Source organism: Centroberyx affinis, unplaced genomic scaffold (assembly GCF_046629955.1).
Source record: "Centroberyx affinis isolate AG114_WGS23_722 - 3 ecotype Tasmania unplaced genomic scaffold, CSIRO-AGI_Caff_v1 ptg001598l_1, whole genome shotgun sequence".
NCBI lineage: Eukaryota > Metazoa > Chordata > Actinopteri > Beryciformes > Berycidae > Centroberyx > Centroberyx affinis.
This window is the reverse complement of record NW_027280044.1, coordinates 142501-157257: the sequence shown is the minus strand read 5'-3', so window position 1 is coordinate 157257 and position 14757 is coordinate 142501. Positions and strand designations below refer to the sequence as shown.

Sequence of the window (14757 nt, the reverse complement as noted above, 5' to 3'; positions counted from 1 at the left end):
CTCTGGTGCAGGATACCTCCACTCTCCTCCACATTTTCTCTGCTCTCCGTTAGGCCACAGCAGATCAATACTCATCATGTCTCTGTTCGGTGCCCTCTCTGCTCTCCGGCTTCAACCTTCAGCAGCCACTCAAACACCTACACTTATTTTTCATATATTTGTATTCCAGTCTTGTAGCCCAGTGGCAGCATGAATCTACGTCAGCTTGACTTGATTTTGCTGAACTCCGGAAATTAAATTATTATTTTTGTTGTTGTTGTTCCAGACCAACGATGCCTTGGGCCCCACCTGGAACTGGCTCTACTTCATCCCGCTCATCATCATCGGCTCTTTCTTTGTGCTCAACCTGGTGCTGGGAGTCCTGTCTGGGTAGGTTCACACTTCAGACCAATGGGCTGGCTGGTTTTAGATAGACAGATGGATAGATAGGTAGATAGATAGATAGATAGATAGATAGATAGATAGATAGATAGATAGATAGATAAAATTTATTAATGAGATAGATGATATTAGATAGATAGATAAACTTTATTAATAAGATAGATGGCTATTAGATAGAGAGATAAACTTTTCTAGTTCACACTCAGCAAGGACTGAGCCTCTTGTTGTAGACACAGGTATAGACAAGGCTAAGCAGAAAAACCACACAACCACATTGTTTTTATTGGATAGATTTTCGCCTTTATTGGATAGACTGAAGTAGAGAGAGAGAAGGAAAGATTGGGAGAGAGAAGTGGAATAACATGTGACAAGTGTCCTGGGCCAGATTTGAACCCTGGACGTTGAGGTTGCATGAGCCATCAGGACACACATATTCTTAAATTGTTAACCTAAACATCTAAACATCTATTTTGCATTTTGTCTTTTCATGATGTTTGACATGCTGACTTTTAAAAAAACGTTGCACTCTCCTCTATCAACAAACTGTAAAATAATAAAAACTTCAGTAAAGGTGAGGTGAGGTGTCTGATTGGCAGACAGATTAACAGTCAGGCAGCTCGACAGATTGCTAGCTGGTTAACTGGCTGTTTGTCTGGTAAACCAGATGACATACGCAAGTAGCTGGTTGGTTAACTCACTGACCGGTCAACTGGCAGGCAGACTAGCTACTGTCAAGCCAGGCAGCATCGTTTTCATACATGGTGTCAGAGTCTATACAAGTTAATGGGTTTTACAGAAAGGTTAATGGGCAATCCACTGTCATTATCTCCGCAGTGAGATAGACAGAGACCTCCTTTGCCTTTGTCGTTTCCTTTTGTCTTCCCTTCCTTCTCCTTCACCTCCCCAGCTCTTCTCTGCTTTCCCCTCTCCTCCCCTCTCTTCACCTCTAGTCCCGATAACGTGCTCTCCTTTCCTAACTCCCTCTCTCCTCTCCTCTCCTCTCCTCTCCTCTCTCCTCCCCTCTCCTTTCCTCTCCTCTCCTCTCCTCTCCTCTCTCCTCTCTTCTCCTCTCCTCTCCTCTCCTCTCCTCTCTCATGGTTGAATGATGAGGTCAGGTCACGGCAACAATAGCTCTTCCCCCAGTGACTGTCCTGTGAAAGAAATTTATCTCAGTGAGATCACAGTTATAAATACCGATGTGATCACACACACAAAGAGTAAATGAATAACTGTGTGGTTTTGTTTGTTTGCAGGGAGTTTGCCAAGGAGAGAGAGAGGGTGGAGAACCGCAGGGCCTTCATGAAACTGAGACGGCAGCAGCAGATTGAGAGAGAGCTCAACGGCTATCGGGCCTGGATCGACAGAGCAGGTGGCATTAGTCTCTGCTCAGTCACTGCTCAGGGACGCCAAGGCTCTTGATGAGAAAAGAAAATAGATGTTTCGCTTGAAGCTTTAAGGCTAATTGTGTTGATTGTGGAAAACAGGGCTAATCCCAGTCCATTCCAGTCCGATCAACTGTTTGTTTCACCACAATTAAGGCTTAGGATGGTACAAATTTGGCATGAATGTACACACTAAAATTTGTACTACCTTAGCATCAAGTCAAGGTATTTTAAGTCATAGATACACTACCATTCAAAGGTTTGGACACACCTGATTGAATGTACTATGTTTTTCATTATCTTAAAGCCATCTTGATCTAAAGGCGTATGCTTAAATGCTTCAAATTTGTTTCTTAGACAAATATAAATAGTGAAGTTGATGCCTATGTATGAATTTCTTTCCAAAGCCTTTGCCTTTCCATCAAGTCAAAGGGAGGCTACTTTAAAGAAATCAAAATTATAAGATAGTTTTGATTTGTTTAACACTTTTTTGGTCACTGCATAATTCCATTTGTGTTATTTCATAGTTTTGATGTCTTTACTGTTATTCTAAAAAAGTGAAATGTAGTAAAAAGAAAGAAAATTGCGTGTGTCCAAACTTTTGACTGGTAGGATGCCTGTATACTTCTGCCCATCTGAACCATCATCATCTACTGTTCATTTCTGATCGTGGTTTGACTTTTTGTTTTGCAGAGGAGGTGATGCTTGCAGAGGAGAATAAGAATTCAGGACCTTCTGCCCTCGATGGTAAGACAGTAAATGTCTTTGCTTTTGCTGGCTCCACTTTGCATACTCTCTCTCTCTCTCTGCTTAAATTATATCTATTTTATGCCGGCATGTACACTCTATGCAGATGTGCTTTTTAAAGCCCATTCAGAGATATGCTATTGTACTGTATGTATGTGTATCTGATCAATCTTGTGTTTGTATCTGTGGTTTTAATGTTGACACACCGTATTGTTTTCAAATTGAGGTATAAAAAAATCTTCTCCTGTGAGGTTGAATTGCATTTTCATGTGGCTGATTGTTTTCTCATTCCTGATTTGAGTGAATTGAAATTAAGATTACTCTTATTACAAAAAAGCCCAATCGGCTGAGAACACACACTGACCAGAATATTGTTTCTGTTGCTTTTATTGTGGTGCAAAAAAAGTAGGTGCCATTGCATCTTCAAAAACAATTCTCCATGCCACATGTCAGAATAAGCACCGATATTGCTAAACCTGTCACTAAGACGCTGCACCCCACATACAGCTAAGCCTACTGTGACCTCTGACCCTATCAACTGTAGTCTGACCTTTCCTCCCCACCAAACCAACAGGGTTTTTATTAAATGTTGATTGATTGGCAGCTCTCAGGAGCCTCCCAGAGTGGAGTACAGGTGGTAACTATGGTGAGAACCGTCTTCTGTTCTGCTCCTCCCCTCACCGACTTCACCACCCCCTTTTACCACACACACACACAAACACACATACTCACACAAATGAACGCTATAACATAGAAAAAGGAAAACAAGTCCTTATTCAACAATTCAACAGCCAATTTGTTTTTTGTCAGTTGAAGCACAAAGACACTCTGACCTCTCCAGGGAAAAAGAAATTTGGGCCTTAGTGTTAAATAACACAACTCTGTAGTAAAAGCAGATAGTGGGTCCAGCTGTTGAGATGGAAATAGATGCACAAGCTCTAATAGCTTTGATTAAAAAGAAAGGTGGCGCACTGCTGTTGCCTTAGCAACCACTGGTCTGAAAAGGCAGCAGCGTGTGTGTGTGTGTGTGTTTGTGTGATTATGTGTGTGTGTGGTTGTGTTTGTGTTGACAGGACTCAGTGTTCCTGCTTTTAGCAAACACTCCTGTGTGTGAAATGGCAGCAGTGTTTTTGTGCATCTGTGTGTGTTTGCCTGCGTGTTTGATCAGTGGCTTATTAAAAAAAAGGCAAATATTTACCGCAAATACTTTGTAAAATCACAAGGTAGTGGGTTGGGGGGGTGGGGGGGTGGATGAAAGGTAATCATAGACACATCCCTCTAACTCCCTCAGTGAGAGTTCACAACATGCTCCCCATACTTATTAAGGCATGTCTGCACTGCACGGTCTGGACCCTGAAGCTGTACAGCAGCTCTTCAACATGGCTCGCACAAGAAAAAACGCATGGCTCGTCAAGCTGCCTCTGAGCATGAGTTCCTATGACTGAGATTGTATCATCAAATAGCAGCGGAGGGGTTGCTCTTTCATTATCTTTTCATCACATTATACGATTCCAACCTTGCATACTGGTGCCTGTGTCCACCTATGGGTATCTTAATACTATTAGGGTGGACATACACATGGCAATTTTTGGGCAATGTTGAGGCAGGCAACAAAGTTAGATAGAGTCAAAAATCAGTTTCCTGGCAACAAGATGTGCTCTTAGGCACTATTGCTCAATCATGTTGCCCAAAAACCTGCCCTGTGTCACTGCCTTCACAGTATGTCCCATCTAGTCTCACAGTAGGGATAGGTTATATCGTCTGAACAGCATGTTTTGGGACCGTTATCTTCAACCCCCTCTGTTCACAGTGCTGAAGAGAGCCACCACCATCAAGAGGAGAGGGATGGATGTGGTTCACCGAGGGCAATCAGGCGAGGAACAATATGGTGACATCTCCTCTGTGGGTGAGTGGGTGTCTGAATAGGCTTATAAATATGGGCACATAAACTGGAGGGCACATGATTTGACCTTAGTATCCAGTAAGGTAGAGTGTGCTGAGCCGTGAGCTCTGCTGCAGTGTTGTTTACAGGTTTGGGAATGCATGTTTGATATTTGTGTAAACACTGCGCTGCTACAAGCATGATTCAAGAGTGGGCACACACATACAAGCACTGTTGGTTAAACCATACGTATTTTCGCTCTCTCTCTCTCCCTCTTTACCCCTCCGACCCTCCCAGGCATCCCCATGGCCAGAGCCAGTATTAGGAGTGCTAAGCGAGGTCCCACGGCGTATTTCCGCCGGAAGGAGCGTCTACTGCGTATCTCCATCCGCCGTATGGTGAAGACACACACTTTCTACTGGACGGTGCTGGGCCTGGTGGCTCTCAACACGCTGTGTGTGGCCATCGTTCACCACAACCAGCCCCTCTGGCTGTCCGTCTTCCTCTGTGAGTCGCACCTCATTTCATCTCAGCACGTCCTGCCGCAAGCGGGTTACATCCATATCTGGGATGTGTTCGGGTAGTTAATACACATTTGTTCTCGCTACTATAAAAGCTGTCTCATGGGTCTGAAAGTTGTTGTTTTCGTCATTATAATTGCCACAGTCTATGTATTTGTATTTTACAATATGTTAATGCCCGTTTGCGTTCTTGTTGTTGTTGTTGTTCCAGACTATGCAGAGTTCCTGTTCCTGGCTCTGTTCCTGACTGAGATGTTCCTGAAGATGTACAGCCTGGGACCGCGGCTCTACTTCCACTCCTCTTTCAACTGCTTCGACTGCAGTGTCAGTACTCCCTCTCCTCCTCTTGATCTCTCTTTCATTCTCTCTGTAATCTCTCTTCCTCTTGCACAAGCGCATGTGTACTTAAATTATGCAGCATCAGTTCCCTCTTCCTCTATATCTGTCTCTGCTGCTTTGCCTCTCTCTCTCCTTCTATTCTCTCTCTCACTCTCTCATAAGTGCAGGTGGCAATGGATTTGTGGCTATGTGTTCTCATTAAGGCTGCTGTTGTTTTCCTATATATATCTCTAGGTAATCGTGGGCAGTATCTTTGAGGTGCTGTGGGGTTTCTTCAGGCCTGGCACCTCGTTTGGCATCAGTGTCCTGCGTGCCCTCCGTCTGCTGAGGATCTTCAAGATCACCAAGTTAGTCTCCCTCACTTTATGCCAACTGTTTAGGACTAGTATTTTTACTATTCACTAGGGATGGGACGCTATATTGAAATGCAATATATCACAATACAAAAATGTGACAATACGTATCGTGGGGCAGAGAAATGAAACGCAATATTAGCTACATTTTATTCTGCTGTAGTAATCACAAATGAGATGACTTTGTAATGACATTTTTAATTATTGTTTACATTCTAGCCAGCCAGTGCCATTGCTAGAAAGATTTGTGGCACAGAATTCTGCACAGTCAGACTTTGTTGTCATTGAACTTTTACTTATTACATCCCATTGTGGTTGTATTGAAACATGAACCCCATATTGTGTATCGAATCATAAAAGCATATTGTCCCATCCCTACTATTCACAAAGAACTACACTGTACTGAAGACAGTGAAACCAAAATTTAGAGCAGCCTATTTGTAAGCGCTATAATTTTCTTATTATCCTTACAGACTGTTTTGACATATTTTGACATTAATACAAGATACTGTGTTATCTTTTGTGTTCATCTTTTTTCTTCTTGCACTTATGTGGCATTTTGTGTCTGTCAAGGTATTGGGCGTCTCTGAGAAACCTGGTCGTCTCTCTGATGAATTCCATGAAGTCCATCATCTCCCTTATCTTCCTTCTCTTCCTCTTCATTGTTGTCTTCGCACTGCTCGGCATGCAGCTCTTCGGTGGCAGGTAGCAATAGATATTCAGGCACAGGTCGTGTCTGAGTAGAATACTGCCGCTTAAGTCCTGTATAAGCAGGAAAAAAATCTTTATTTTAATTGCTTTCTGTGCATGACTGTTTGCTGGTCCATAACAAAATGGAGTGAAGCTAGCAACTAGCCAGGCAGAGACAGACATGAAATCAATTTGACAGAAAATACAGACCTTGTTCTCTCCCACACAGTTTGGTAAACGTTTCCTATCTGGTTCCAATAAATACACATTCACAAAAGATGGAAACAAGGCTAAAGTAGACTTTGTGGTTCAGTAGATTCCTCCTTATTGAATACAGCAGTGCATTCATTTTCAAATTATGTTTGTCAACTCCCAAGCCCATTCCTCTGCCCCATCTTTTCTCGCTTCCTCACACAATTGAAGAGAAGATAGATTGTCCTGTGTTAAGCCTGTCCTCTGCAATTGTTTGCTTACTACCAAGAGACGGAAGAGATTTAAGATTCTGTCTTTGTCACAAACATAGCTATTGTTCCTTGGTTTTCCCCTGAGTCGAAGGCTGTTTCCGAGAAGCTGTCACTTCAATAAAGGCTGGGCGAGGAAGACAAGCATGGCCTTGTGTTTGAACTGGCCTCCAGAATACAGAGCGCACAGAAAACAGCTCCCACTCCATCAGCCAGCCAGTGGGAAAGGAGGAGGATCGATTTATCTCCGACAGAAAGAGAGTAATCTAAAATCCTAGACCTGGTTCAGCTTTTTAAAGTGCGATATGTGTCATATCTTTCTCTCAGGTTCACCTTTGAAGACTACACACCGACAAACTTTGACACCTTTCCTGCAGCCATCATGACTGTCTTTCAGGTCTGGAAATAAACCAGTCACTGTAGTTTTATTGCACTCTACTCATAGCAGAAAGTAACACAAGCCTGCACACAAAGTTATTACAATGAAGAGAATCACAGTATAAAAAATGTGTAATTATCTTGAAACTATGTTGTAGTTACACCCTTAAATGTGGCGACTGCATTACTAAACACGCCCAGTGCTGCTCGGGATAACTTTTGTGTGTGTGTGTGTGTGTGTGTGTGTGCGTGGTATACGTGTGTCTGTGTTTTCTCAGATCTTGACTGGAGAGGACTGGAATGAGGTGATGTACAACGGTATTCGCTCTCAAGGAGGAGTCAAGTCTGGCATGTGGTCCTCTATCTACTTCATTGTGCTCACTCTGTTCGGAAACTGTATCCTTGTTCATCCTCCCTACAAGGAAAAATATGAAGGGTTTCATTCCATAATGCCATATATTCATTGCCTGCAGTAGGTAACTTAAATTGCGTTTTTCTATCACTTTTTTCAAATTGTGGATGTCATTTTAGAATGACAATTTTCAGTTTCATTAGCAGTAAAAGAAGCTCAAATGGTTGGAAATCAAGCTTTGTTTTGAAGTAATTATAAGGTAATGTCTTTGAAGAAGAGCAAGAAGAAGTGATTATATTTTTTTTTTCAGTGTGATAGCACTTTGACCGTGTCCTTAACACAGTTGTGACCAGACACACTGCTGAATGTCTTCTTGGCCATTGCTGTGGATAACCTTGCTAATGCACAAGAACTCACCAAGGTAAACTAAATAGATAAATAATGGGGGGAAAAAATTTAATTACATTGAATGAACAAGCCTGGTTTTGTATACCTTGTCCTTGTCACCTTGCCTCCTATATAAAGCTTTTATTCTTGATACTCTGCCTGAGGTTTTCTATTCTGTTGTGTCCGGTTCTGCTCTATCCTGCACTCATCAGTTCTGTTCTATTCAATACTTTAAAATTCATGATTTTAGGTGCTGTAATTAATCTAATTTTCCTCTCCTCTCCTCTCCCCTCCTCTCCTCTCCTCTCCTCTCCTCTCCTCTCTTCTCCTCTCCTCTCCTCTCCTCTCCTCAGGATGAAGAGGAGGCAGAGGCAGCGTTCAACCAGAAGCATGCTCTCCAGAAGGCTAAGGAGGTCGGACCAATGTCCTCCTTCATGTCTTCAGAGTAAGTGCTGTATGCAGCCACTCCCCCTGCCTGACCTCCTCCTCTCCTCCCTCTGTCTCTCTCCTCCTCTCCCTCCCTCCCTCCTTCCCCCGGGGAATGTCTATATAGGACTAACCAATGGTACTAACACTCAGCAGGAGTCACTGTAGCCTCCAGCAAGTTGTGAGTCTATCATGTGGTGCAGTAGTTTCACCCTACTACTGAAACTACAGCATACGCAACAGCTATAAGATGGAGGCTAAGGGTCACAGCTTCACGCTGTGCTGCTAACAAGAATGTGTAAGTGCTGGCTTTCAGCTCTTCAACGTCAATAAAGGCCTGTTGAGAGAATCGGTATTTGAGGCCGTCTAACTAGAGAGGTATTGATACGTCTTTACTGACAGGTCTATCTTGTCTCCCAGCTGTGCAATTTGCTCTAAATTGAAGTCCATGTCTCCATGGTTACTGGCAGGCTTACTGGTTTCACCAGAGGGTGGGGGGTTGCTTATATCGTTGCTATAGAGACAGGGTTACTTAGTGTCCAAATTAATATGGTGTGCCCATTACACTAATGTAGTTTGGTTCTTAGGGAAGACTCTTCCTTCTCTGGGAGGATTTTGTTGCCAGGACAGAGTATAAGTATAGCAAAGTGTCTGAGAGGCTTTGATCTGTTTAAGTATTGTTCCCCATAAAACATTAGATTTATAAAGAAATGTGACTTTTATGCACTTAATTTTATCAATGCCCAGTTACAGTATAGATGATCTGCCTCAGGGAATGGCTGCACAGTGCCTTGTTGTAGGTGGTGGAGGTGCATGTGCATGCATCGGAGTGGAGGCCGCTGGCTATGTATGCACGCTGTGTATTGAAAACAGAGCAGTTTGCTGCATGGGCATGTGGAAGACATGACGAGATGACAATTGAAAGTACTTCCGAGGTGGATTTCTTGTCGCTTCAATAAAACTTTCAAGATAGAACTGAAGAGAAAGAAAATTAGAGTTGTGCTTTAGTTTCAGTGCAGCCAATTTTAAAGCGGCTGACATACTGAGGGTCAGGCTCTTGTCAGAAGCCATAGAGAAGAGTGGAATACCACAGGGTCGCCTGGGCCAGCATCTGTATTCAGAGAGGACACTCTGAACTTTAAGGGTTTCTGGTCTCATCTCTGATGTCAGCGATGAAACCCCAGCAGTACCTGCCTCTGCTGACCTTGGAGAAACTTGCATGAGGGTGTTTGCTCAGTGAAAGAGGGGAATGCATGCATTAGGCCAGCATGATCAAAGGAAGAAAAACAAAATGTAGACGCACACTCACTGAGAATGATTTGCAAGTGATTGATGCTGGACTGAAATTTTTTGGATAATGTTTTCAGTGTGCGTAGAGTTTTTCTTCCTCTGTGCAGAGATTTTAATCCTTCACCCAAATGCTCTTGAGCGTTCTGAACTCTCTGAATATTTTGAAGCTCAGCACACAAATTTCCTCATTCAGCTCTACTAGCATGAACTGAAAGAATGCTAATGTGTCAGTCCTCTGAGGTGGCAACGGTGCTCAGAGATGCATCCCAATGTGGTTGTTTTGTTTAAAGGGTATCGAAATAATGTCCCCCCTTAACTGTGTTTGCTGATGGAGCCCATCTCTCTATGTTTTATACCTGTACCATACTGTAGCTCTGACTATCTGTAACATCTCAATCTACCTGAGGTGTCTTCTTTATCAGTGTTGCGCTTATTGTTGATGTTTATGAATGTTGTTCAGACTGTTCTAATACTGCTACCATCTTGTTTGTCAATGTGCCGCTTGGCTCCGATGGAGACACACACCAAAGCATCGAGCATCCAGTCAATATTTAGCCTCCAAAACAATCAGCTAATTATGATAAAACGTTTAGAAAGAGATATGCATAATGGAAATATTCCCAAACAAACAGATTAGATGATGTAGCAATTAAATATGTTTGGAAAGTGTTCTGTATAGCAGTTTTACCCTTGACTAATTTATACTTACCAATGAATAACAAATTAGGAACAGTAGATGAATGGCATTGAAAGCATACACAAAGTTGTTTTGCATGGTTTTAAATGAATTTAGTCTCTGTGTACAAAGGTAGTCAATGGGTTTTTAGGTTTGTTTTGCTGTGTGTCTCCTGGCCTGTTTTGTCTCTGCTCACAAAAGCACTAATGTCTTGTTTTCAACCAATCGCTCATTGATAACACGGACCACACAAGAGTCCACGCACCAGTAAGTAACACTGTCTGTTCAGCTCTCTGAATCTCTCACAAACGCCTGCCTGATTTTCTTAAATGGGTAAATGTTCTAGACTCATCTTCTTGTATAATATTCTGTTCATGCTCTTTCCTGTACCTCCAAACTCTCAAATCTTTTTTGATTCCGCATTTTTGTATCTACGCCACTGATTTCATTCTGCATCTTTCACTTCTTTTATTATAGTCACACAACAACTCCTCTTGGTTTGGTTAATTTATCACATAACATCTTCATTGATCCAGTAAATTGCTTCATGTTGAAATGAAATTGCTTGTTGTTGTCTATGAAGCGCTTGAACATCAGACCAAAGCTCTTGCTGTGTAATACTCATTTCTCGATACAAATGTCTTGTTTACTATTTTACATTTCATAAAACAAAAAGGGAAGCAGGAATGTAGCAATTTGAGTCCATCAGAGCAGATTTGGAAATGCTATTTTGAAATATATTAGCCTTTAGGTGAATACCCAGAATGCAAATAAAAGTTGCTCCAGATTTGGATCAATAAATAATACTACAGGCTAAAAAGAAAATGTCTCAAATCAAATGTTAACAACCTTAACTAATGGTAACTTAATCCTATACTAAACTTGGCACTGCATATAATAATTAAATTGCTTCAGGCTGCTACAATACACTGACATTGTGTCTTCTCTTTCTCTCCCCAGTGGCAGCCGGAGGAGGCGGCCCTACCTGTACAGGAAAAGAGCCATCCACCGCAGCCGGCCTGCCTACTCCTACTCCCTGGAGGAGGCCCAGGGTAGCATCAGGGAGAGCTGCCCACCCCCGCCTCTCAACCCCTCTAACTCTTTCATGTCCAGGAGGGAGAGGAGAAGAAGGATGACCATGTCAGTGTGGGAGCAGAGGACCAGCCAGCTGCGGAGACAGCGCCAGATGTCCAGCCGAGAGATCCTGTTCAGCAGCCCCAGCGAGGAGAAGGACGGGCCTCCTGGCTCCGCCCCTGCCCCTGCCCCTGCCCCTGCCCCGGCCCCGGCCCAGCCTGGACAACCAAACCAGCTGTCACAGAACAGCAAGCCCACCCTGCACACTCCTTCAGGCAGCCTGAAGCACCTGGAAGCCCCCTTGGCCTCCCCAGCCAAGACCCAGGCTGCAGGCTCCTCCGTCCCCATGGATACGCCTCTAGATGTCGCCCTGTCTGGTGGCATACCTGAGCCCCCAATGTCAGTGTTAGTGCCAGAGTCACTGGATCCCATCGACATGCCGCTGCCCGACCCTCCCGAATCAGAGCCCGTCTCTGAGAGTGGAAAGCTAGGCATTAATCAGAGTCACAACCCCCTGAATGAGCGTCGGAGCCCCAGGTTGAACGGTGAACGGCGACACAGGGCGGTGAAGAAGTTCCGGCCGCCGGATAACGGCGACACTCTGACCCCTGAGATGGGAGGTCATGGTGGCGTCAGGGGCAGGAGGGTACCACTTCGCTGTGACCTGCAAACCGGGGCCAGGAGTCAGGGGTCGTCTCCGGGGGATGGAAGCCGCTCGGCTAGTCGCTCCGTCAGCAGGGAGAGGAGGAGGAATCCAGGAGAAGCAGAGGATAAGGAAGGAGGGGTAGGGAAGAAGGAGGGAGAGACCTGCCAACCTGAAGAGAGCAGGTGAGACAGATCTGCTCATCTAAGGTGCGTTTGAATGGACAATTTTGTTTGGCAGTATTTTTCACTTAAGTGTGCCAAACATCTGTTTAATATAAAGTCTATAAAACACAAGCCCGACTTGTCACCCTCTGAAGTTACTCCCTCCCAGTAGACAGTTACCTGCTTGAGGTCATGGGCTTTCTCTTGCTGTATTTTCCTCAGTTTGTTGGTTTATTACCATCAATATCAACACAACACACGTATGTCTCTCTCTCTTCATATCTACCCAGTAAAGTATTTCTGTGTATCTACAGACAGGGTGACCAGAGTCAGGGAGGGGACGCTGACCAACCAGACACCCAGAAGCAGGAAGAGCCTCCTCAGCAGTCAGACCCGTCCGCTCTGCAGCAGACCTCGCCCCCTGGTGTCCCAGAGGGCAATAGGGGAGACACAGAGACGGACCATAGCACTGCAGTGTGTCTGGACCAGGACAAGTCTCAGTTCAGCTCCAGTGTGATCATAGAGGTGCCCAATGTGCAGTCGTCCATGGAGCTCTCCACTATCACAGGTACAGTAGAGCCTCTTGGTCCATAGCAGTTTGGCACTGTTGGTACGACTAAAGGTTTAATTGACTGAATGATTATTGATGAGTTGTTGCTTTGTTAATATAGTTTTTGGCTGCTATTTCTATTCTTTTTTCTTTTTGTCATCTCTACCCATATCCTCTCTTCCTTCCTCTCATACTACCCAATCTTTCCTCCTCTTTCTTTTTCTTCTCCTTCCCTCACCTCTCCTTACTTCTCCTTTCTTCTTCTTCTTCTTCATCTTCTTCTTCTTCTTCTTCTTCTTCTTCTTCTTCTTCTTCTTCTTCTTCTTCTTCTTCTTCTTCGTCTTCTTCTTCTCCTGTCCTCCTCCAGTCAACAGTAAGGACCCTGAAGCCTGTAAGCCAGAGAAGGAGGAGGCAGAGGAGACCAAGCCTGTCAACACTGTGACCCCAGACAGCATGTTCATCTTCAAACCTGACAACCCGTAAGTTGCTACCAGGGCTGCAGTCAAGACTAACCATTATCAAGTCCAAGTCGAGTCCAAGACCAGGTCGAATCGAGTTTGAGTCAAGACCAATTCCAAAAGGGGTCGAGACTAAGTCAAGAACGAGTCCTGAACAAATCAAGTAATATCCTTGTCAAAAATTGAAATAAGCAATAAAGAGGGTATATGCATTTCTGAATGCAAAAATGATAATTAAGGAGTTTTGTAATTTTCTCTGGATGAACAGAGATGTAGATTTGCCTGCAAAGGAGCTCTGTATTAAACCCTTCAACATCCACTGGCGGGATGAAAAGTGCATTGGAATGGATGTAGCTAGCCAGTCATCCTTTAAAAAGTTATAGATATGCTGAGAAAAAGATGAGTTAGTCACAAAGAAAAAATTGAGTCCACATACATTAGTGGCCGAGACCTAGACAAGTCTGAGTCACAATAGGCACAGGACAAACACAGGTCCAAGTCCACAGAAAAGTGAACTCAACTCCAGACTTGAGACCAAATCCAGACTCCAGTACTAAAGCCCTGGTTGCTCCCTCTTACCCTTCCCTTGTCCTTTAAACTGCTTCTCCTGCTGGAGTAGACTTCTCACAGGAGTCCTTATAAGTGGAGTGGACTCTTTAGAAGTGCATTACTTTTCTAATGTTGATGCGATGAGGAACTGGTACTCCAAACATCACATGTGGTCGCAATCAATTTTCACCATTGGAGCATTTGCAAAGTGTACAGACATCATTTTTTATTTTTTCATAATTAGCCGTACTTTTCAGTTCAGAGTTAATTAGGATTTGCTGCACTACATGCATCTTGTTATTCCCAAGCTTCCCCTCTCCTTTCCATTATGAAACTATCCAATTTCAGCCTGTGCAAAATTAGAGTCTTACTGTCACTTTCTTAATTATGTCACCCCTCCTCTCCACTCCTCTCCTCTCGCTCAGGGTGCGTCGAGCGTGTCACTACGTGGTGAACCTCAGGTACTTTGAGTTGTCCATCCTGCTGGTCATAGCTGCTAGTAGCATAGCGCTGGCTGCTGAGGACCCTGTAGCCACCTCCTCTGACTGGAACAAGGTGTGTGTGTGTGTGTGTGTGTGTGTGTGTATGCACATTATATCATAGCGTTAATCTCTCAATGTCAGAGGCCCAGCTGTAACATTAATGACTTAATACCATCCAGAATATTCCTGCTGTTTTAATGATTTCATTATCTCCTGTGTCACTCTGTTAACTCCTGAGATAAAATTTCAATCACTATCTATTTGTGCCTTGGGTCTCGTAGCTCGCTTTGGGTATGCTAAGCAGCAAAAGAACAAAACAAAAAAAAGAAAACATTTCCCTAATTCGTTTTGCAAAAAGACTCCTGATGTGACTTGATGGGGGGGAATTAAATCGCTGATGATTGAGGCAAATGGGGTCTGAGATGCAATGATGTTGCTTATTGGTGAAATGAGGCTAATCATACTGTGTTGTATTACCATCAGCTGAGGGGATTCTGTCATACTAAACCACCAGCTGAGAGACATAACCCTTCAGGTCATGAAACCGATGCAACTAGTAAAAAGAAGGAACT

The 14757-nt window shown here is 43.7% G+C and overlaps 1 protein-coding gene across 1 annotated transcript in view; it reads left to right on the top strand.

Annotated features, from left to right (window-relative positions):
- LOC139651123 (voltage-dependent R-type calcium channel subunit alpha-1E) overlaps positions 1–14757 on the top strand; it is a 63629-nt gene that overhangs the window by 29879 nt on the left and 18993 nt on the right. The window contains exons 7-22 of the mRNA XM_071527975.1: positions 266–369; positions 1635–1750; positions 2457–2510; positions 4321–4416; positions 4690–4899; positions 5125–5237; positions 5487–5599; positions 6179–6310; positions 7084–7153; positions 7413–7530; positions 7840–7907; positions 8227–8318; positions 11226–12167; positions 12461–12714; positions 13064–13175; positions 14129–14258. Coding sequence (XP_071384076.1) covers positions 266–369; positions 1635–1750; positions 2457–2510; positions 4321–4416; positions 4690–4899; positions 5125–5237; positions 5487–5599; positions 6179–6310; positions 7084–7153; positions 7413–7530; positions 7840–7907; positions 8227–8318; positions 11226–12167; positions 12461–12714; positions 13064–13175; positions 14129–14258 — 2724 coding nt within the window. The remainder of the gene's footprint in view (positions 1–265; positions 370–1634; positions 1751–2456; positions 2511–4320; positions 4417–4689; positions 4900–5124; positions 5238–5486; positions 5600–6178; positions 6311–7083; positions 7154–7412; positions 7531–7839; positions 7908–8226; positions 8319–11225; positions 12168–12460; positions 12715–13063; positions 13176–14128; positions 14259–14757) is intronic.